The sequence below is a fragment of the Dermochelys coriacea genome, chromosome 7 (genome assembly GCF_009764565.3).
Source record: "Dermochelys coriacea isolate rDerCor1 chromosome 7, rDerCor1.pri.v4, whole genome shotgun sequence".
Classification (NCBI taxonomy): Eukaryota; Metazoa; Chordata; order Testudines; family Dermochelyidae; genus Dermochelys; species Dermochelys coriacea.
The window spans coordinates 7,267,093-7,291,338 of NC_050074.1; the positions used below are offsets into that span (position 1 = coordinate 7,267,093).

At 41.9% G+C, this 24,246-nt stretch overlaps 1 protein-coding gene across 3 annotated transcripts in view; it reads left to right on the forward strand.

The window, feature by feature from the left end:
* SLC25A26 (solute carrier family 25 member 26) overlaps positions 1-24,246 on the forward strand; it is a 156,068-nt gene that overhangs the window by 115,422 nt on the left and 16,400 nt on the right. For all 3 annotated transcript variants that reach the window (XM_038409094.2, XM_043518233.1, XM_038409097.2), the window contains one exon: positions 11,873-11,942. In XM_038409094.2, coding sequence (XP_038265022.1) covers positions 11,873-11,942 — 70 coding nt within the window. The remainder of the gene's footprint in view (positions 1-11,872; positions 11,943-24,246) is intronic.

Sequence of the window (24,246 nt, forward strand, 5' to 3'; positions counted from 1 at the left end):
AAAATACCTCTGATTGTAATTTTAAGAAGAGTTAAGATGCATGAAATGCTCCCACCATTAAAGCAAAAGACCAAAACTACTTTCCTAAAACTGAAAATCAATCCTCAGTTGTTTTAACAACAGTGGGAAATATAAGCATCTTGCCAAACTGGGCCTAAACATAGTTTTCCCTGGGCTGTGGCTAGGTGCCCACCTTACTTTTTAGTTTGAGAACTAGCCTGGCATTTCTTTTCTACTGTTCTCAGTTACATGTAAGTCAAAAATAAATAAAACCTAGTCCTAGCTTTAAAGCGTTTCCTTTCAGATTGGTTTCAGAGTAGCAGCCATGTTAGTCTGTATTCGCAAAAAGAAAAGGAGTACTTGTGGCACCTTAGAGACTAACAAATTTATTTGAGCATAAGCTTTCGTGAGCTACAGCTCACTTCATCGGATTATATCATAAGTGTTCTCCCATACCTCTCTCCCTTTTTGAGTAATGATCAGGCTGATTTGGGGATTAAGACTAATCATGAAATAGCATTAATGTGTCTGCCATTTGCTTAGGTGCTGCATCATGAAAAACAATTTGCAGTGCACTGTTCCAAGGCATGATGTAACCTCCAGCCAATCAGGAGCCTGCATTCCATTAGCATAACGGCTACATTTTTCTCACAAAAGAACAATGAAGCCAACAGCTGTTCTGCAAACAAAACTTACATTATTAGTGTCATAATTGCAGTCATTCACATGGCCTTTAAACACTGTCAGAGGCATTCTAGCACACCATCTGCACTGAAGGGAGAGAAACAAATGCAATCATTTCTTGTAGAATTAGACACATTTTGAGAAAAGCTGGATAGCCCTGGAATGTCAATGCATTATTTGAAAAGGGAGACATAAAACAGACTTTCATAGTTTAACAGACCAAAGGCCAGATTGTGCTACACTTACTCATCTGTCTTTGACCATGAGTAGTCCCAATGAAGTCAATGAACCTGCTTTTGAAATCAGTGGGACCACTGGTGGAGGAAGGTACCACTCAGTGTATGGGTATCAGAGTCTGGCCCGAAGTGTTGTACACTGAATTTCTAAGTATTAGCTTGTATCAAATGAGCCTAAAGAACTGTTTAGCTATTTGAAATGGCTTATTCATTCAGGCATGGATGGAGCAGGTATGTATAAACAGATAGCAATGGTGCAGCTGCTCTAGTTTGAAGTAAAGTTGTTTTAACTTTTAAGCCACTTTTCTGAACCACTCCCTACTTACCCAAGTACTTATATGGCCCTCCTTTCCATAGTATCTGAGCGTCACTGGTACATTATACACCGCTATGGACCCATTGTTTGGGAGACGTTTTCCTTAACCAGGTTTTTTGTGCATCCATTTTAGTTTGTATCAAGCTGGCACACAGATGGGAAAAAGGCATGAAACACTTAACAAGGGAAATGTGCTGTGGCATGTAGGCCAACTTTTTGTTCTTTTTCTCTGTGTAACTGGGATTTGGGTGGGTTTAAGATATAGGGCCAAGTTCATTGCTGGCATGAGCAAGTGCAAAGTGCTTATACCAATAGAGAACTTAGCCCATGGTGTTTGTCCCATGCTTGGGTCAGTATGTTTTCCGCAAGACAATATACACACGTACTGTACATTTGCACATAAGTCATTGGAGAGAATATTTTAGATATATCTTTGGCCCTTTGCTTTTCCACTATACATGTAAAACTTGCAAATCTGCCTATAGGTGATTTATATTTTTTTAATTAGGATTTCCCTCCCCTACCTTACTTCTCCCCTTATGAAAAGAACTATAGTTTTCTATAATAATGACCCAAAGCTCTATTTAAAGCTGTAGTGTTTGGGGCACTTGCTGTAGTATATTTTCATAAAGCAACTGTGCGTGAACCCGACCAAAGGCCATGGAGAATGTAAATCACAAATGGAAAATGCAAAGTAAAGTCCCTTTCTGACTCTGCCAGCCTTTCTAAACGCCCACAAAATTAAAATAAATAAATACTAAAAGTTTTTACGTCTCTTATCTCAGTAGAATAAGACCAGTATCAACTTTGCAATGGGAAAAGGTCTTGCAGATGTTATTAATGCAGATGTGGCCCCTGGGGATATTTTACACTCGCTAATGGAAACTGGTGAAATAAGTAAATTTATTCTGTGTGTAGAAGTGAAGGTCTTGGACCGTCATGGAAAGTGAGCAAAGAAGATTTTGCTAGTACAATATGGTTTTAAAGCAGAGTTTAGTGGAAGCTGTGGCAAGGTAGATCCATGCCATTGTAGAATTTTCAGGCAGAATGCTGACTCAAGAGATTTCCAAGAGGTAGCATTGGTAAATTGATAATCCAACACTGTCAATGGCCAGGCTGTATACCCACATAGCCTTGCCAGTTCAGCATATGAGTTTCCCTGGGAATGCATCGGTGTATCAAGCCCAGTAGACATGCTGACCAAGGACCTCTCATTAGGATGACATTTTATGGAAATACTTAGCCCAACAGAATGTTGCTGATACTTACCATTTTGGTATAAGAAAGAGAGGCTCAGAAAATAATTTAAAAAAACAAACCTGTTATATGAGACTGGATGACTCAAGAAGATGCTAATGGGATGAAGACATTTTCATCTGCATGCCACTGATTCAGCTCTGCTCCAAGATGTCATTATCGAGTCAATCTCGTTACCAAAAGCCATTGCTTTTTGATGGATGCTCAGTGGCCTACGTAAGATGAGTTGGTGATCTCATTTTAGTTCTTAGTGGTCAAGTGCCGAGCTACAAAAATAATCCCTGCTAATTGGATTCCTTGGTTGGCAGACCCACTAGAGAAATCAAGGAATGAATGAGCATGGAGATTGAACTCTTGTCACCCTTAGAGTTGGCTCCTCCCAAGTAACATGTTAATGTGAGCAGTATGGGAATGTTTATAAGGCCATTTCCCATGCAGCTTGACTGTGCTATACATATTGAGAGCGCTTAGTTCTCCAGTTTCCAGCCTTTCAGGAGAACTGAATTAACTAACACCATGTCTATGCGAAAGCAGCAGGGCTACTGCACTGCACCTGTGCTACTGTAGTGCCGTAGTTTAGATGCTTCCTACATAAGTAAGTAGAAGGGTTTTTTAATTGACATAGTTAATCCACCTCTCTGACAGGCAGTACAGTAGCTAACTTGACAGAAGAATTACTCATTGACTTAGCCGTGCCTACACTAGTGAACCTAACTATGGTGATCAGGGCATGACATTTTTCACTGCCCTGAGCAATGTAGCTGGGTTGATCTAATGTTTACATATAGACCAGGCCTATGTGACTGAAAGGCTGAAAACATAAATAGCAGTTTTTATCCTCGGGCTTAAGTTATTCTACTGTCAAGCCTTAACCCTTTCTGTGGGTCCAGCATACCTCTATGATGCACAGGCAAAAAAGTTGATTCTTGTAGCATGGAGAGACAGCGTATGTGCAAATGGAATGTAGACAGCTTATTTCTGTGTGGGACATCTAAGGTTAATCCTCCTTCGAGTCAACATTTAGGTGGTACTAAAGATTACTAAACCAAATAAGCTAGAATGACAGTAAAAACAAATTATTTTGGCCCATTGTGCTGTTGGCCCTCATGCCTTCTGTCTGTCTGTCTCTCCATTCTATTTTTCCATTCTCTTCACATCTCTCCCTACCTTCCTGCTGGACCCAAAAGAATCAATGAAAGTTTAGTTGAAGGATGGATTAATAAATATCTGCACCGTGCTTAACAGATGAAAAGTGCTAAGAAGTTTTATTATTAAATGCAAAAGGGCAGTGTGCTGGGAGGGTTCCCTACGGTGAGCACTGTTTTCACTGGCCTGTATGTTCTTTGCCTTAGGACTTCACTATATTGACCAAGTTTGAAAATGAATTTTATTTGGACCAGGAGTGCACATTGCATTGCAGTTTGTGTAAATTAATCATGTCCTTGTTAAGATCAAACAGATCCTAACAACATTTATAATGCAAGTCCTTCAGGTCAGGGGCTCTGTCCTCTTGCTTGTCTGAACAGAGCCTCGTGGAGTGACGAGTGCAATATAAATAGTGATAACAGATGAGTGCTGCAAAGTGACACTGCACACATACACTTTATTTAGTCACAACAGTGAAAAATGCCCCTGTGTGGGGGCCAGTACTAACCCTTAAACAGGGCTTATGTGGTCCTGGAACTCACGCTGGCCCTTTGAACTGGGGTGAATGTCATCCAAAGAACAGAATACCTGTGTGATTAGTTTCTTGATCTGTTTCTAAGCTGTAGGCATTTTCTGCCTCTCCTATAGCAAATGTTCTGCACATCTATTGGGAGAAGCCATCAGCAGTGTTGACAATAAAGCACCAAGTTGTAAAGATGAACCATGAAGAACAGTTTATTTTCTTCATCCTACAGAATAAAAACTGAAACAAATCAATGTGGTTGATTCGGACAATATTTCTATCTGTTTTCTTGGGCGTCTCAAATTTCATGTTGCTAATCATACTGGGAGGTCAACAAACCAACGTGTCCAGTCGCCTGTTGACAGCATTCATTGTGTTAATCCAATAACACATTACAGGAGCATCATATGAAGGTTGTTGTCTTGCGTCCTTGTTGCTTTGCCCTCAAGCAACTTCTAAAGTCACACACTAGCTTTCTAATCTGGACTTGCTTATTTGAACATTGCTAATCACCTCTCTTGCCATCTGAAAGAAGACCACCTTGAACAAAGGGGGACACAGAAGCAAATTAACCCACTATGCTAATGTTTATAATTGGAATCAACAGGAACGTTGAAAAAGAAGTTGGCTCAGTGGCAGATCTCAGGCTGAGAAGACACCATGAGCCTTGCTTGCCTCTTTAAAGCTAAAAATATAATGAGGCATCTACGTTTGACTCAGCTCCCTCATAACCACTAAATATGATGATGCTGTTATTGCTTTTTTTAAAAAAAAAACAAAAACCCTAGTGTGTTCATCAGGTTCTGTGCGAAAGGCCTGGGAGGGATTTTCATGCGTCATGCCTTCTTCCTTGTGAATAAATCTCCTAGTCTAAAGTATCTCATCACACACTTTAAAAAAAGCAATGTTGCAGTGTGATGGGAGGCATAACCGTATACCCGACTGGAAGGGGTTAAAGAACACAGCGCTAGGTTTTAGGCCTGGAGATGGACTTAAAAGGAAAGAAGCCCAGCAAGTGGGGTCTGATGGGAAGGAGAGCACCACTCCTGTAGGGGACGCGCAGGGACAGCACCTCTGTCACACACTGATTTAAAAGCTGAAACAATATTCAGAACCTGTTGATACTTATTAAAAGCCAAACAGTTTGGTAGGCACCAGAAAAACTAATTCCTACAAACAAAAATGATTGTGATGCACAGTGGATACCCATATCTTAAACTGGTTGAAATGAGCAAACTGCACAATGTAAAGTAAATGTGATTTGGAATAGGAACAAGCTTCTTCTTGGTGAAGAAATGGGACTTGGGAGGTTTTGTGGTTGCTGCAAAGAATGTTGCATGGGAATTCAGCAGTGGGATGGTTGTGATTAGACGGTGAAACAGTCGGTACCTGAAGGTGGGTTACAGCATAATCATTGCCCAGGAAGGTTCAAGAACATCCAGCAAGGTCCGGATTTCTTGCTGATCTCTGCAGACAGTGGCGTCATCAGCTTGGTGTGCTGGACTGCTGGAGATCCCCCAAGGATGTCCTGTCAGAGAGCCTTCACAGGGTGGGTGGACAGAAAGTATGCTTTCTCCATCTTGAGATGGGTTCTCCTCCCTGCAGTGACTGGGGGAGAGCCCAGACCAGCTCTGTTGAAGGCTGTGGCATAGCTTCGGAATCCCAGAAATCCAGGCAAATTGTTCTTTCTCTTTGCACCAGCAGGCATCAAACCATATTCCACGATCGCTGATCCTTAGACAACAGCTTTATTATTTTTCTTCCTTTCAGTCTGGCTAGTTTGGATTCATTTCTTCCAATTCAGCTGGATTTGGATCTTTCCCCCGGCTTTAAATATTGACTCTTGGGAGCTATTCTCCCCCTTCCCCCACCCCAGGGGCATTTCAGCAGCCTCTGTCCTGCAGACATCTCTCAGGATGGTGGAGAAGCTCCTCGCATTCCAGCAAGGCAGAGTTTGCTGCCACCTCTCCTCCTAACAAACCCCAACCCAAAGGTCCACCAGGGCTGGCTAGGTCTCTTGGTGGAGTCAGATACCAGTGCACTTGTCTGTGCCAAGCCTATGGAGCAATGAAGCAGCAGGGATTCTTAAATCCTGCTATGTGGCTGCTTCTGTGGCTGACTCACCCCCAGCTAAAGCCAGGGTGCAGGAGATGGCTCAGTTGACTGCATAGGACCTCTGGTTACTCAATGGTGAGTCTCACTTGTAGCACTGAAGCAGCACCCATTTAAAAACCCAGATTGCAAGGAATATGCTGGGAGGAGTCCAAATGGCAGAAGGGCACGAAGTGCTGGTGGGCAAGCATGACCTTAGTGGCCATTAGGCAGAGAGGATAGGAGTAGGTAGAGGCTGCAGAGGACAGGGAGCTGAAATCTATCCATGCTGAAGTCCTTGCCAGTGAAGGAAGCGATATAGAAGCAGCAAGAAATGAGTCCCATTCGCGGTTGAGTGTCCAAGTAGAGACCATCTTGGCGTGTCATTCTCTCAGTACAGCCTCCTGTTTAACCCTTTGGACCAAAATGGGGAGAAACCTCCAGCTATTGCTGTGGAAGGATGGGCTTTACCTGTCATCTCTCAAACAATATCAAAAGATCACCTCCCACCCCCGATCAGCCCAGCATGTCAGCCTCCATCACCCACTTGCTTGCTTGAAAATGTAACTCCTTTGTGCTTTTTCCCATGCTGATCCTGGGAGAAGTTCCCCAGAAACATCCATAACACTAACTAATTCAAAACTCTCCTTTGCCGGGAGCTCTACAAAACCTGCACCAGCCTAGGCTAGGCTGCTGGTGTGCTGAGACCACTGCTGATCATAAGAACTATATTGTCTCATTGTTTCCTTGCACTCCTGCTGGTTTCTCTGTAGCCATCTGTTACCTCTTGTGTTATATTTAGATTGTAAGCTTTTTTGGGTCTTTGTTCAGTGTGTACAGCACCTAGCACAATGGGGTCCTGGTCTGAGACTGGGGCTTCTAGGTGCTAGAACCATACAAATAATAATAATGAATAAAGCACTAGACTGGGACACAGCAGATATAGATTCAGTTTCCAGCTCTGCTACACTCTCCTTGGTCAAATCACTTAATCTCTCTCTGCTTCTGTCCCCCATCTGTGAAATGGGATAATAATCCTACTTTTCTGTCTTGCCTATTTAAACTGGAAATTGCCGGAGCAAGAACTGTCTCTTATGTGTCTGTCTGTTGCCCAGCAAAATGGGGTCCTGATCTCAGTTGTGTCTGCTAAGCGCTACTGTAATATTAATACCACTTCAGCTAAATAATAGTTTTGAATATTGATTTGTATTGATGGGCTTTCTAGAGTGTCTTGGCCAATCAGTACAAGCTGTTCAGTATAAGGCAGGATTGGTGGGGAGAATAAGAAACATGGGGTTATCCACATATAAAGTAAGATCTATCTCTGTAAAGTTATGTGTCACTGTGGAAGGATAGAAAGCTGTATTATAACTTTCCATTAGGGCTGTCAAATAATTAAAATTAAAAAAAAGTTATTAATTGTGGTTTTAATCACACCATTAATAATAGAATACCATTTACTTAAATATTTTTGGATGTTTCTACATTTTCAAATATATTGATAGCAATTACAACACAGAATACAAAGTGTACAGTGTTCACTACACGATTATTTTTTATTACAAATACTTGCACAGTAAAAAAGGTAAAAGAAATAGAATTTTTCAATTCAATTCAATCAAACAGAATTGAAATTTTGTTCATTTTTCTACTGTGCAAATAGTTGTAATAAAAAAAATCATATAAAGTGAGCACTGTGCGCTTTGTGTTCTGTGTTGTAATTGAAATCAATATATTTGAAAATGTAGAAAAACAGTAAAAAAATATTTATAAAAAATTTAAATTGGTGTTTTATTATTGTTTAACAGTGCAATTAAAACTGCAATAAATCGCCATTAATGTTTTAAATTGAGTTAATTTGTTTTGAGTTAATGACGAGTTCACTGCAATTAATTGACAGCCCTATTTTCCACAGTATTGGTTGTCTTGTGTACACATCCATTGTATTGTTTTCTGCAGTGCAGAGAAGTACACTTAGTTCTATGTATATATCACATCAAAGTGTTTACAAATAGTTAGCATGTGATGGAGCTGGGAAGCCAAACAGCACCCAGATTGCATGAGATTCCAGGCACTTCAGCCAGAAGATTTATTTCCAATTTGTTGTTCATAAGGAAGAGTGAGAGATTGGGATAAGGGTCCTTTTGAAGTGAAAACAAAGTCTTCTGTTCAGCCTGCAGTTTAATAGAATACACACAATACTGGCTTGGCATGGTGGCCTCTTTGCTTTCCAACACTGGTAAAAACCCCTCATTATTTCGTGCTTTTTCTAATATGACAAGCCCTGACCAATCAGACAGGAATGATTTGGGGAAACAAGATGATCAAATTGTTGTGTGTAGTTATATTGCTAATAATTCAGTGTATTTATAGTATGTTAAATGAACAAATGTTTTTAAAAGCAATGTGATTATTTCACTTACTAAGGCCTTGGTCTTGCTAACACTTATGCATGTGTTTAATTTGGTCTAGTGGCTCTAGAACTGGGAATCAGGAGACCTGAGTTCTAATCCTGGTTCTGTCACTAACCTGTTGTGGGAGTTCGGGCAGTTGTTTTACCTTTTTGTGCCTCTGTTTTCCCTCCCATATCTGTGTCTATTTAGATTGGAAGTTTTTTGGGGACAGGGACTGTCTATTATGTGTCTACACAGTGTCTAGCAAAATGGAGCTGTGATCTAGATTGGGTCCACTAAGCACTACATTGATACTACTGCTAACAGTAGCGAGTGGTGCCGCTTAATTCAGTGTTTAAGGCTGAAGATATCTGTGTTTGCAGGAACAGGGCTGTAGTTTTTACATGAAGGCATTTGTTACCCTTTTCAATGAGAGTCTGTTGATTTCTGTGCTTAATTCTGCTTCAGTGATATCAAAATTCTGCTTCAGTGATATCAGGGTTCAGTGATTAGGTTCAGTCCAGAGAAATGGGAAGTCTCCTTCAGCCTTACAAGCCCACCTGACTACAAAACCCTGTCAATTAGCTGAGCCCAGAGCTAAAGGAGTAAACATGGGACCTTCAAAATGTAAGATTGGTCTGCAAAATAAATTTAATTAGAACAAACACAGTCCAGAGAAAAAGAGATGGTCGCTTGCCTGGTTGGCCCAGGACGCTTGCCCGTTTTGGTCTCCGCACCCTTCAAATTGGTGTGTTTATTCCCCATCTCTCTTGGTTTTGCGTGTGTGGGTTTGGAACTCCATGTGAATCACAGAAATCAGAGATGGAAGGAAATTCATTAGATCATGTTGGCTGGTCCCTGCCAATTTAGGATTATTCCCTATAGTAGGATCTTGAGTGCCTTCTCCAGTCTATTTTTAAATGACTCAGATGAGAGGGCTTTCCTAGGGAGACTGTTCCACAGTTTAATAGACCTCGCTGTTAGGGAATTTTCTTCCTGTTATCCAGCCTCCATTCTGCTTTTGCCTAATTTCATTGAACTGTTCCTAGCTATGCCCCACTAAACAGTTTTCCATCCTGTTTGGTTCTCTGCAAATACCAGTTGTCAATTATAACCATAATCTATGGGAATTAATCACCATTTGCCTTGCTTGGCTGGGTCTTTGTTTTTACATAACTCCACTGCAGAGCCAGAAGGGTTCTTTTCAGCACAGCTTTTCATCCAGAATAGCTTTTCTGAGAGAAACACAACATGGCAGCATGTGGGGGAACCTCTGGATTAATTAATAATTTAACATTTATATAAACACACACAGCTCCCTCCTTTAGACTGCATAAAGGAACTGAGTAAGATCTTACGGAAACAGCATAAGTAACCTAGACACTCTCTAGCTGCACATCAAAGCTCAGGACTTGGGCTTATGGCAGAACCCTAGCAGTCTGCCCTGTGTTTCCCTGCTCATTCTCCAGTCGATCATCCTGGTGTCTGCTGTGTTTTGAATAACACGATACCAAGTTTTAGCATATGAAGTTATAAAGATATGGAGGGAAAATGGCAAAAGTCCAAATGTGACTTAGACTCCTGCGTCCCATTTTCAAAAGTAACTTTGTCCCTTAGGAGCCTGCATCACTATTGAAAATGTGATTTAAGCGCCTAAGTCCCTTTTGAAGATTCCACCTTTCATCTTAGACATGCTCTCCAGTAGGGATAAATTGCATGAAAAACTGCATGTGTCCAAATTGTGTGCATTAATCATGACGAGCATCCTAAGATTTTGGAGCATTATGAAGCCACTGTTTTGAAGAAGGAAAACTGGCTGTCTGCTGTGGATGCTATCAGTTTAGAAACCCATACTGGAAAGCACCCTCCAAATCAGCAGGAAAAAGAATGGCTAGTATGAGAGACAGATCCTTAGTTGTTTAATAAAGCAGAGACAAAACTATTTAGCTATGACAAACACCAATCAACATCATTATTTGTTGTTTGATTTTGCCACATACAAATAGAACATAAGCATCAATCACACAGAACAACCAAGTTACCAAGGAGAATCTATAGATAGCATTATATACAGAGTCACCCAATGACAGAAGAATGACCAGGGCCATACTGGGATGTTCTCATACAACTAATCAGGAGCCCCACACTGCTATCACTGGAATTGGGCTAGTGCGGTTATCTGGTTATTTACAAGAGAATTTTGGCTTTGCGGCATAAAGGTAGCAAGATTTTAAAGAACATCCATAACTGTATTCTTGTATTAAAGAGGAATAATGCTACAAATATAAAGTGATGTTATTGATTTCTATGATGGCAGCAGCTAAAAGAGTTTAAGATCAGGCTCCCATCCTGCTAGGCACCGTACTTGAACCTAATAAAAGTATAGTCCCTGCCCCAAACAAGTTATAATGGAAACCGAAAAGATGGAGATAAACAGGGAGGTTGAAGATGAGAGGGCAAGGGACCAGTGAAATGATCCTATTTGGTATAATAAGCAGCCAGCCTGGCATCCCCACAGTCGGTTCATTGCACCATCTTGCTTGCTAATAGCAATTTCACTGATCATATTGTACGTTTGACTTGATTCTTAACGCCCGTTGCATGGAAAACGCCATGTATGTCAGTGATCTCATCTGTGTGTGTATAAATGATGATATAAAATAAATGGATTGAGCATGATATGTGGAGAAGAAACCACACTGGGTAAAAAATCAGGGACCCACCTGCAATGAAATATATTAAACCAGAAGTGATTTTTAAAGAAACGCCCTGGAGTGGCTTCAGGGAATAGTTAATATTTTATTAAGCTAAGGACTCCTTCCCCCACCCCTGGCTCAAACAGGGATGTTAGGCACATATGGGATGGAAAGGCAGAACTGATATCAGTTTTTGTATGGGTTTTTTTTAGTGTTCTGCTTTGCATTGTTTTATTTGCCAAAAAGAAAATAAATTCATGAAATATTTGCAAATCTGCGTTGCTGCAGACTTAAATACATACTTAGCGAATCTCTGTAAGTGATTTGCTTCAAACCCTCTTCAGTTCTTTCTCACTCCGTCTGCTTGTTCGAGTACAAAAGTTCCTTGGGAAAAATCACTTATTACATCACTGAAAAATGCTGCAAAAATAGCTTTTCGCTTGAGTTCCCATCTTTGAATTTAACTCACAGGGGATCAGATAGATTCAAATGTTTAATAACTTCTTATTTTCCTTTCTCTTTAAACACAGGATCTCTGGTCGTGGAAGCAGGGTCACGTGGTTGATTCTTGGCAGTCGGCAACCTGTGGAGCTTTTGCAGGTGCAAAGGATTATATGTTATACTGGGAAATGCTCAAGAAGAAAGGGAAAAATGTGCAAATCTATTAAATATAGCAGAACAACATTCCTTTGTCATTCTAGTTTGTTTAGAGGAAAATGGATCCAGTTGTTATTTGGAAGAAGGAAAGTTCTTTACCGGGCGTGGGGAGAGAACACTGAAAAGGGTGTCTGCTTGAAAGACAACCAATTTGTTTTTGACAAATTTCTGTTATTTAAAAACCAGGGGCCTGTCAGTCAGGTTTCCAGATTATCTTGTTGTTGATTTGTAAAATCCTCCACAAGGAGAGGCTTTGCTTGGGTGCGGGTCTGTGCAGCTGTCTGCCCCAAGCTGTTCTCCAGGGGTTTAAGTGATTGCAGGGAAAAGCCATGATTCACCATTCATGTGACAGCTTTGACAGCAGCGCAGATTAAGGAGAGTCAGGAGAGCAAAGGATAGCACTGCAACAGCCTGGAGGCAAGACAAAACATCTGGGCAATCTCCAGACACTAGCACAGGAATAAAGAATGGCAGAATACAATATCGCACTATTTATTACCAAACAAGCCAAAAGTTAATTGAATTCTTCAGTAGGCCTCTTGGCCTCGTTCAGCCTACTGTAGATGTTTAAAATAACTTTAAAAATGTCAATTAATTAATGACTCATCAATATATTTGACAAGTTACAAAGAAGAAAAACAACAAACTGTCTTAATGGAAAAACCAGATTAGTCGTTAAGAGATGAACGGACAGAGCTTTTCCCAAAGGAAGTAAAATCCAGTTTAAGATTCCAAATTGGTAACAGCATATATGGAAGGAATAAATCCTGTTTAAAAGCAATAATAGCGTTTCTGAAGCTGGAGATGAATAACAAATAAGTTTTGGCTTTGGTAAACTGCTTATTTTTCCAGAAAAGGGCCTTTAGATTCTCTTTAAATAATTAAAAAATAGGGGTCTAAATATCTCTTATGTGCCTAATTGGATATGAAGTTTCTGACTTCCAAGTATTATTATTGGTAATATTGCAATAGAGATCAAGTCACCAATCAAGCCTTCTGTTTGGTATTAGGCACTGTACATATACCTAGTAAGAGACAGTCCCTCTTCTGAATAGCTTACAGCTGAAATAGACCAGACAAAGACTGATTATCCCCATTTTAAAGGTTGGGATATGAGAACTGATCCACACTCAGATTTTACACCGATTTAGCTAAATCGGTGCAAACCCTTGCATGGATGCAGTTATAGTGACATAAAAGTGTTTATGTCCAAAACCAACTGTACTAGTATTAAAACTTTAAAATGAATCAACATAACTCAGGCCTGAAAATTTAGATTGACTCAGCTACATCGCTCAGGGGTGTGAAAAATTCACCACTGTCAGCGCCATACTTAAACCGACCTAACCTCTAATTTAGATGCAGCTAGGTTGACGGAAGAATTCTTGGCCTGGATCAATGCTAGGGGTTGTGTTGATTTAATGAGATCTGTTTCTAAACTGCTATTGTTAAATCGGTGCAAAAACTGCATGTAGACAAACCCTGAGACACAGAGGAATCCTGTGATTTGTCCAGGGACGTCTCCCAGGAAGTCTCTGGGAGAGCTAGGAATGAATCCAGGTCTCCTCTGAGTCTCAGTCCAGTGCTTAACCACAAAATCACCCTTCCTTGCCTTGTCCATTTGATTCTGCTCAGGGTGGTTGTGACTAGAATTGTTACCACCTACTGGCTTTTTGGTGACCTATGCTCACCCCCTAGTGAACACGTGTGAAAGAAAAAAACATACAAGGACCTGGTCCTGTGAAGTGTGCCCAGTTTCCCCTGGGACTCATTGGCAGAGCCATAAATGTGAGTCCAGGACACTCAGCATTGCACAGTGGTCAGTCAGGACCTCACAGGTTTGCGTTTGACCGTCTGGTCTGGCTCTGCAGAGGCACCCTGTTTTGAACTAACTTTTCATTTCCATCGAGTCCCGTCAGCATTCCGCATGGGGGTTTCAGTGCAATTGACCACAGTGGAGCTATGCACAGTGCATAAAGTTAAGCACGTGCATTAGTCTTTGCTGGGCTGGGGTCTAAAGTTTGTTGGATATGTTGTAGCAGATGGCAAACTTTCCTTCTTTCACACTCTGCCATTCCCTCTTTCCTCCTTCCTGTTTTTTCCTCTCTTTTCTCCTTGTTCCTTCCCACCAACAATATTCACACATCCCTTTGTTTTAAGACCAGCTCCAAAACTCATTGAGATTAAGAGGAGTCTTTCCACTGACTTCACTAGCTTTTGGATTAGGCCCTTACTCTTTTACCTCCTCTCCCCATGACATGTGATAGGAGGGCATCATATGTTGATCTAATCAGACATTGCCTCCAATGTCAGCTCCTTTGCTACAACAAGTAGTTCCCTGTTTCTGAAGTCTGTAAATGTTTCTGCAGCTAAAACATATCAGAATAAACTGCCTGCTTAAATTTGTAAACTTAATCTATTTTATGAGGAAGTCAGGGGGGAGAAAATCCAAATGTAGCCACAGATGCAAACCCTCCATAAATAAAACTATGTGTGTATATTGCACTAGAGTGATTGTAATTCACCACATTATAACCTCTGGAAAGGCAGAAAAAGGCTTTTATGCAAGTAACAACTAACCCATAATCATTGTGATGTTACCAATACCACAATGATAGTGTTGAGACACAGAGAACATGTTGGACTCGTACTTCCCTTGTGTTCTTTGCTCCACCACAAAATTTGACCAAACATTTTAGAGTTCGGGAGAACAGGCGCGGTGATAAAGCAAACAAGCTGAATACACAGTCCCTCTTTGACTTTTAGTTCTAGACAAATTGTTGGATGTTTTCTAGCTTGATCATAATTTACTGTTTGGTGGAGAGAAAACAGACAGCATCAGTATATTGAATTCCATCCAAAACACCTGTTCCATTAATGCCTGTGAAATTGCAGTGACTAAAGTCAAAGATCTGTGAGAGACTTGACTGTCTTTCTTATTGTTTCTGCACATTTTTACACATATGCAATCAATGCACTTATATATAGAAATGCAGTAACCATGAGCATAAATGTAAATGAGACATTGAGTTCTTTTTCTGCCAGCTGTTAATAATCTAATCCATAGGTGCCGTGTCTTGATTTATGTAATTTCTTCTTCCTCTCTGGTCCCTTGGCTAGAGATGATGGTTAAAGCAGCCTGGGGGCTGCTCTAATTTGTGCCATCTGGCAAGCATCCCAACAGACCTTCTGTCAGGTGAAGAAAGCCAGAGTGCAACCTACTTAGGTCAAACCTCAAACTCCCCCCATCCCCAACACACATTCTATAATAAGAATGGCAGGGAATGTGGTGTAAGAACCATCATAGGTGTCTGTGCCTTCTAGGAACTAGCACATGCCAGGGAAGTCGCTGTCTGAATAGCACAAAGGGAGCAGAGTGGGATTCAGAGTCTGCCCCAGAATGTCAGGATGCAAAATCAACAGGATGGAAAATAATACTATAAGCTATTGTCATGGCACCTGGGCTACTGTTTTATTCTGGTGAGCTTGTCTTGCTGAAGATATAGCAGAAACAGAAGGGGGGTGTGTGTAGAGATGGGTGATGGAAAATTATTAGAATTATAGGCTTCCATCTGAGAGAAACTGAAAATACAGAGATTCTTTTGTTTGGAGAGGAAATGAATGAGGGGGATACGATAGAGTGATATAAAACAATGAACAGTGCAGAGAGGGAGGATGGACTAGTGGTCTAATGGTTAGACCTCAGTGCCCTAGGCCTGCCCGTCCAGTGTCCCATCTCTAGCTATGGCCATCTCTGATACTTCCGAGGAAGGAGACCGACCAGCCTCTCCTTCCTCCCCCCGAATACATTGGGGGCTCCTTCCTGGCCCCTGCAGGTGGCCAACTGAAACCCTGAACCATGAGCTTCTAGGAACATAAGATGTAAATTGGGAGTGAGCCCTGCCCGCTACCATCTCAAGCATAGAACTGCAGTCATAAATTTGTCCAGCTCTCTCTTAAAACTAATTAAGTTGTTTGCCCCGCACCTCCTATGAGAAGGCTGTTCCAGAACCTCGGCCCTCTGATAGTTAGAAACCCTTTTTCTGATTTCCAGCCTGAGTGTGTTCATGGCCAGTTTATATCCACTTGTTCTTCTGCCTCTGAAGGTCTGAGCCTTAGATACTATGTTAATGGGGCTCTAAAAGTACCTTAATAAAATAAATAAATTGGGGCTCCTATTTAGCCTTTCCCATATCACAAGAATGAGAGAACAGTCAGTTAGATGGAAGGCCAACCAGTCTAAAACTGATCAAAAGAAATACCATAGAATTTAACCTGTGGTGCTCATTGCTGCAAGAGGCCAAGAGCTTGATAGGACTGAAAAATCTGGACAATTAGGCTGTGTCGACACTAGAAAGCTTAGTGTACCAATGCAGCTGCGCCTCTGTAATATCTCTCGTGTAGCTGCTCTATGCCGACGGGAGAGAGCTCTCCCATAGACATAATTAAGCCACCCCCAACAAGCGGCGGGAGAACCTCTCCCACTGACACAGCACTGTGCACACTAGCACTTATGCCAGCATAATTTATGTCGCTCAGGGAGGTGCAAGATTCACACCCCTGAGCGAGATATGTTTTGCCACCATAAGTGTTAGTATAGATAATGAGAGTGTGCATAGTTACAATAGAGAAGGTAAAATTTTTCAAAATATAGACTACAAGCTCTAAACCTCCTGTTCTAGGGCAGGTCTGAGGGGGGTTAGACGAAGATTCTCCTATGGGCAGATTATTCTATCGTAGTCTAGTAGCAGGTTTCTTGCAACCTGGGACCTATGTCCAAACATTGTAACTGTTGGTATCTGGTAGTGACCACTGTCAGAGGGTGGGTGCTGGGCTAGCTGGATCACTGACCTAATCCAATATGGCAGATCCTGACTACAAAAGAGCCAGAATGTCACTTCAATGCAGTGGAAAAATTCTCTGATTAAATATGCCCTCTTTTTCCAGGCCATATCAGAATATGTGGGGCTGCACATGAATGATTGATATACTGTAGTGACACAGCCACCGACAGAATGGAGGAGCGAGTTTTGTGAATGATGAAGCACTGACAAGGTCTTTTTACATGTTAAGTGGAAGGTCCCTGTCATCTCCTTTTTGATCTAATTAACTCTGACAAGATTACACGCTGGACCTTGAGAGCCTCCTTAACCAGAAAAGGCAGTTAGGAAATCTGATTTCAAGACCTTCCTTTTGCAGGTACTCAGACCTCCAAATCTAAACGGATTAAATCATTACAGATCAGACAAATTGTCCCTAGGTTCCTGTATTCTGCCTTGGTTTGTTTCTTCCTTTAATAGGCCATTTGGCTCTGCTCATCAGTACGTGAGAGTCACCGGTCTGCAAAGAACTCTGGTAGCACTATAAGGTGTCAATAAGGCATGCACTAAATAGATTAAGAACTGGTTGACAGCTCTCAAAAAGCAGTTATCAGTGGGGAATTATCATTAAATGTGGGTGTGTCCAGTGGGGTTCTGCACAGATAGGTGCTAGGGCTCGATGCTATTCAGCATTTTCATCAATGATGTGGAAGTTGATATAAAGCCACTGCCGCTCAAAAGCAGGTGGCCCAAAGATTGGCAGAGTTGTAAGTGAATCGGACAGGGCAGTCATGCAGAGTGATCTGGATCACTTGGCAAGCTGAGTCTATTCAGCCAAAATGCATTTAAAACTGCCAAATGCAAAGCTATCCATCCAAGAACAAGGAATGCAGGCCACACGTACAGAAGGAAGTCTGTGTCCTGCAAAGAGGTGACTGTAAAAAGGATTTAGGAGCCATAGTGAACAAACAACTGAGCATGAGCTCCCTGTCAGATGCTGCAGTAAAAGGGACTCATGCGACTTGTGGGTGTATAGACAGGGGATGAGTGAGTTGGAGCAGGGAGGTGATTTTTATCTTTATACATGACATTACTGAGAACAGTCCTAGATAGCGTGTACAGCTCTGGTGTTCACATTTAAGAAAGGGGGTTGAAAAATCAGAGAGGGAGCCAAAAGAGCCACCAAAGATGATTTAAGGGCTGGAGAAAATGCTGTACAGCAAAAGACTTAAAGAGCTCTGTCTGTTTAGCTTACCCAAAAGAAAACTAAGGGCTTGTCTATAGTTAAAGCACTGCAGCAGGACAGTAGCCATAGCTCTGTCTACACAGAGAGTTAGGTCGGGATAGCTGCCTTCTCAGAGGTGTGGATTTTACAGACTTAAGTTGATAGACCAGATCTTAGAAGTGACTTGATTCCAGTGTCCAAGTGTGTTTATAGGGAGAAAATCCCAAAATCTAGCCTCTTCAAGCAAAGTAGTAGATTCTCCATCTCCTGATGTCTTCAAATCCAGACTGCCTGCCTTTTTAGAAGACATATGTTAGTCAAGCTCAAGTTACTGGGCTCACTACAGGGGTGACTGAGTGAAATGTTAATGGCCTGTGATGTACAGGAGGTCAGAGTAGGTGACATAATGGTCTTTTGTGGTCTTAAGCCCCATAAATCTATGAAAGGTCCATGCTGCACCTAAGCCCAGAGGAAGCATGTGTTTAACCCATAGGGCTGATCTGGGATTTAAGAATGAATTTCACCAATAATGTCCTTAGAAGCACCTGGTGGTTACATGGGTGTCACCTGCAGCTATGTGAAAAATGAAGAACTGGGTGCCTGGTTGGATCCTGGTTTGTTGAAGGGCCAGCAGACTTTCTGGTGAACTTTGGGGACTTTTCCTCCTGATTCCTTTATGCTGGCCTCTCTCTCTCTCCAATGCAGGCCCAAGGATCTTCTCTGCACTCTACCTGAGGGTGTCTTGAGGCATAGTTTGCTCCCACTCTTGCCTCCAGGTATGTTGCAGGGTGAGAGGAGGGGAAGCATAAAACAAGTTGCCCTCTGCCCTATCCACAGGATGTGTTTTTGCGGAGTGCCTGCCAGAACCTGCAACACATGCATGCACTGTTCGACAGCAGCAGGGCCTAGAGCTATCGCAGGTCCTACCTCTGCTTCCCTAATGCTGAGGCCTGAGACAGCACAGACTGTACCATGCAGTAATTTGCTCCGTTCTGCTTCCTCCCAGATCTGGTCTGCATGGGGAAGGAGGAATGGCAGTAAATCGTCAGTGGGAGACTAGCCTACAGGAGTTTAAAGGACTTCGGGGTTTCCTGCTTCCATGTTTGCTAAACAAAAGAAAATCGCCTCCCTCTGTAAAAATTACAGAATCCTAGAAATCTTTAGGGCTGGAAGGGAACTTGAGAGTTCATCTAGTCCAGCCCTTTCCCCTGAGACAGGGTCAAATATACCTAGATCACCCCTGACAGGTATTTACCTAAGATGTTCTTAAAAATCTCCAGTGATGGGGATTCCACAAAGTTCCCCAAACCTCCCTATTTCAGAGCTTAACCACCCCTATCATTAGAAAGATTTTCCTAATAGTTAACCTACATCTCCCTGGCTGCAGATTAAGCTGGTTACTTCTTGTCCTACCTTCAGTGGACCTGGAGAACTGTTGATCACCATCCTCTTCATAACAGCTCTTAACATATTGGAAGACTTATCAATTTCCTCCTCAGTCTTCTTTTCTCAAGACTAAAAAAAACCTGGGGTTTGTTTAACCTTTTTAACCATAATGCTTTTACTTAACCCAGGGGGTGTGAAAATATCACCCACTGTTTAGGAATATTTGCCATGGAGAAATGAATGGCAGAGAGGATTGCAAGATTTGGATTTGGTTTAGGCCAGTCATTCAACATTAGTGTGTGTACAGCATGTATGCAAATGATTCTAATGTACAGCAGACACTGTAACTTTACATGATACAAGAAGCAGAAATTTGTTCTCAGTGAGCATGTAAAGATTAAATCGTGTTAGATTTACTTATCATTGTGTTAGAAATATTAATGAGCGAGCAGCCTTCTCTTTGTGTTCAGTGTCGGTGTACATTCTCTGTAGGTGAATCTAGATGCTAATGAGCTAAGCAAAGACTCCAGCCCCCCTCTACACCGCAACCATAAATGAGTTGGGGACCCAGTAAGAGCATGGTTGTGCCTGATCTGATTACAAAGTATTTAAAGAAAAGGAGTACTTGTGGCACCTTAGAGACTAACAAATTTATTTGAGCATAAGCTTTCATGAGCTACAGCTCACTTCATCGGATGCATTCGGTGGAAAATACAGTGGGGAGATTTATATACACACACAGAGAACATGAAACAATGGGTTTTATCATACACACTGTAAGGAGAGTGATCACTTAAGATGAGCCATCACCAGCGGGGGGTGGGAGTGGAACCTTTCATGATGACAAGCAAGGTGGGCCATTTCCAGCAGTTAACAAGAATGTCTGAGGAACAGTGGGGGGTGGGGTGGGGTGGGGGGGAGAAATAACATGGAAAATAGTTTTACTTTGTGTAATGACTCATACGCTCCCAGTCTCTATTCAAGCCTAAGTTAATTGTATCCAGTTTGCAAATTATTTCCAATTCAGCAGTCTCTCGCTGGAGTCTGTTTTTGAAGTTTTTTTGTTGAAGGATAGCCACTCTCAGGTCTGTAATCGAGTGACCGGAGAGATTGAAGTGTTCTCCGACTGGTTTTTGAATGTTATAATTCTTGACGTCTGATTTGTGTCCATTTATTCTTTTACGTAGAGACTGTCCAGTTTGACCAATGTACATGGCAGCAATGTACATTGCTGGCACATGATGGCATATATCACATTGGTAGATGCGCAGGTGAACGAGCCTCTGATAGTGTGGCTGATGTGATTAGGCCCTATGATGGTGTCCCCTGAATAGATATGTGGACAGAGTTGGCAACGGGCTTTGTTGCAAGGACAGGTTCCTGGGTTAGTGGTTCTGTTATGTGGTGTGTGGTTGCTGGTGAGTATTTGCTTCAGGTTGGGGGGCTGTCTGTAAGCAAGGACTGGCCTGTCTCCCAAGATCTGTGAGAGTGATGGGTCATCCTTCAGAATAGGTTGTAGAGGACTTCAACATCCATAGTGGCTCCTAGCCCTCTACACCAACATTCCGCACAAAGATGGACTACAAGCCATCAGGAACGGTATCCCCGATAATGTCAGGCTAACCTGGTGGCTGGACTTTGTCCTCACCCATAACTATTTCACATTTGGGGACAATGTATTCCTTCAAATCAGCGGCACTGCGATGGGTACCTGCATGGCCCCACAGTATGCCAACATTTTTATGGCTGACTTAGAACAACGCTTCCTCAGCTCTCGTCCCCTAGTGCCCCTACTCTACTTGCACTACATTGATAACATCTTCATCATCTGGACCCATGGAAAAGAAGCCCTTGAGGAATTCCACCATGATTTCAACAATTTCCATCCCACCATCAACCTCAGCCTGGACCAGTCCACACAAGAGATCCACTTCCTGGACATTAGGGTGCTAATAAGCGATGGTCACATAAACACCACCGTATATCGGAAACCTACTGACCGCTGTTCCTACCTACATGCCTCTAGCTTTCATCCAGATCACACCACATGATCCATTGTCTACAGCCAAGCTCTACGATATAACCGCATTTGCTCCAACCCCTCAGACAGAGACAAACACCTACAAGATCTCTGTCATGCATTCTCACAACTACAATACCCACCTGCTGAAGTGAAGAAACAGATTGACAGAGCCAGAAGAGTACCCAGAAGTCACCTACTACAGGACAGGCCCAACAAAGAGAAGAACAGAACGTCACTAGCCATCACCTTCAGCCCCCAATTAAAACCTCTCCAATGCATCATCAAGGATCTACAACCTATCCTGAAGGACGACCCATCACTCTCACAGATCTTGGGAGACAGGCCAGTCCTTGCTTACAGACAGCCCCCCAACCTGAAGCAAATACTCACCAGCAACCCACACCCCACAACAGAACCACCAACCCAGGAACCTATCCTTGCAACAAAGCCCGTTGCCAGCTCTGTCCACATATCTATTCAGGGGACACCATCATAGGGCCTAATCACATCAGCCACAATATCAGAGGCTCGTTCACCTGTGCATCTACCAATGTGATATATGCCATCATGTGCCAGCAATGTACATTGCTGCCATGTACGTTGGTCAAACTGGACAGTCTCTACGTAAAAGAATAAATGGACACAAATCAGACGTCAAGAATTATAACATTCAAAAACCAGTCGGAGAACACTTCAATCTCTCTGGTCACTCGATTACATACCTGAGAGTGGCTATCCTTCAACAAAAAAAACTTCAAAAACAGACTCCAACGAGAGACTGCTGAATTGGAATTAATTTGCAAACTGGATACAATTAACTTAGGCTTGAATAGAGACTGGGAGCGTATGAGTCATTACACAAAGTAAAACTATTTCCCCATGTTATTTCTTCCACCCACTCTACCCCCTACTGTTCCTCAGACATTCTTGTTAACTGCTGGAAATGGCCCACCTTTCTTGTCACCATGAAAGATTTTCCTTCTGTCCCGCCCCCCCACCCCCCCCCCCCGGCTGGTGATGGCTCATCTTAAGTGATCACTCTCCTTACAGTGTGTATGATAAAACCCACTGTTTCATGTTCTCTGTGTGTGTATATAAATCTCCCCACTGTATTTTCCACCGAATGCATCCGATGAAGTGAGCTGTAGCTCATGAAAGCTTATGCTCAAATAAATTTGTTAGTATCGAAGCTGCCACAAGTACTCCTTTTTTTTTTGTGAATACAGACTAACACAGCTGCTACTCTGAAAAGTATTTAAAGGTGATGGTGTAGCTAGGACCTTACTGCAAGCCAAGACCTTAGTGTAACTCAGGAGCTTTGAACAGTCCAGTTTCAAATGCGCTTCTTTGAAATGGTCAGGTCCTGTCTACACTACAACTTCCTTCCATGTATAAACCAGGTTAGGGGACAACCAGGTAGTAACCAAGTCCCCTGACACAGTTATAGTTATAATGCAAATGGAACCATTACCTTATTAGCTGTAGCCTGTCAATGAAACTGTTCTTGGAAAGTAATAAACCTTATGAGCTTACTCTAACAATTATCTTTGGCATTTTGGAATAAAGGTGGGGCAAATTGATTTTGTCAGACCCATTGCCTTATATAAAACATGGCTCCCATCATTGACAACTTTAAATTTTAGTTCTAGTCAAGCATATGCAAACTTGCATTTAATTTAGCTGTTACATTGCTATATGTTGTGCTCATGAAGCACATTATTATTGATGCTGTTATCATTCTAAATCAATTCTTAAATCTGTAAGAAATACTTCCTGGTGAGGCAAAAGGAAGAAATTGACATGCTAATGGCAAAAAAGCTGAAAAGATCTAAACAGACATTTGGGAAAATGGAGAACTACTCAGCCTAGATTAAACCACTGGATAAGAACATTTGGAGACATTGTATCCGAGAGTAAATTGTACGCAAGCCAGGCATTGTAGCAGCCTAGATTTATACCACTGCCAATGAGAAACTTTGTTAGGACTAAGAACGCTTTAAGAAACTGCCAGGCTCGGTTGAGAAAAATAATTTAACATTATGGAGACGTTGGTAATGACTCCATAGTCTGTCCTGAGATTTGCGCTTCAAGCAGGACTAAAATCCCTGTGTTTCACAGTTTTACACTAATCCTGTTCTGTGAGTAAAGGAAAGACTTCACTTTCCAGCCTTGTTAATTTGGAAGTGTTTATGAGTATTATTTTAGCTATTTTAAAAGGACAGCATTGACATCAGCATGAAAGGTTCTAACCAAATTGTTCTCTCAAGCCTAGTTGGTCATTTAGTCCAGAACTGGCTTAGAATGGAAAAGAAGTCTGACCTTAAGTTAATATGGAGCAAGAATGGGCTGGCACAGAGTCTAATTTGTTTAAGGTCTTCATGTTGGCTTCCTGAATGTAACCCCTTTTTCTGCTACTTACAGTGGCATAGCCCCCTTCAAAGCAAAACTGATCAACCAACCTACTGTGAGGAGAAGCAGGTCACCTTGATCCACTTATTGCTTGAAGTTCCCTGATCGGTTTGAGAACCATGTGCTTGCCCATATACATACCAGACAACAAATACCTAATTGTCACTGAATGTTGCTTTATGAGCCATAAGAAGTTTCTCCCATGCAATTGATATAGAAAGCTACTCAAAGAGCCAGTGGCCTTCTTTTTACATGAAGAATGATGTTGATATTGGAAAACTCAGAAGAAGAGAGACAGAGAGAGAGCAGAGTTAAAACACCGGCCAGAGGATAAGTTTGTAGTAGCTTATAGATTTAAAGAGGTCCCGTTCCCCCCCAGAGAAA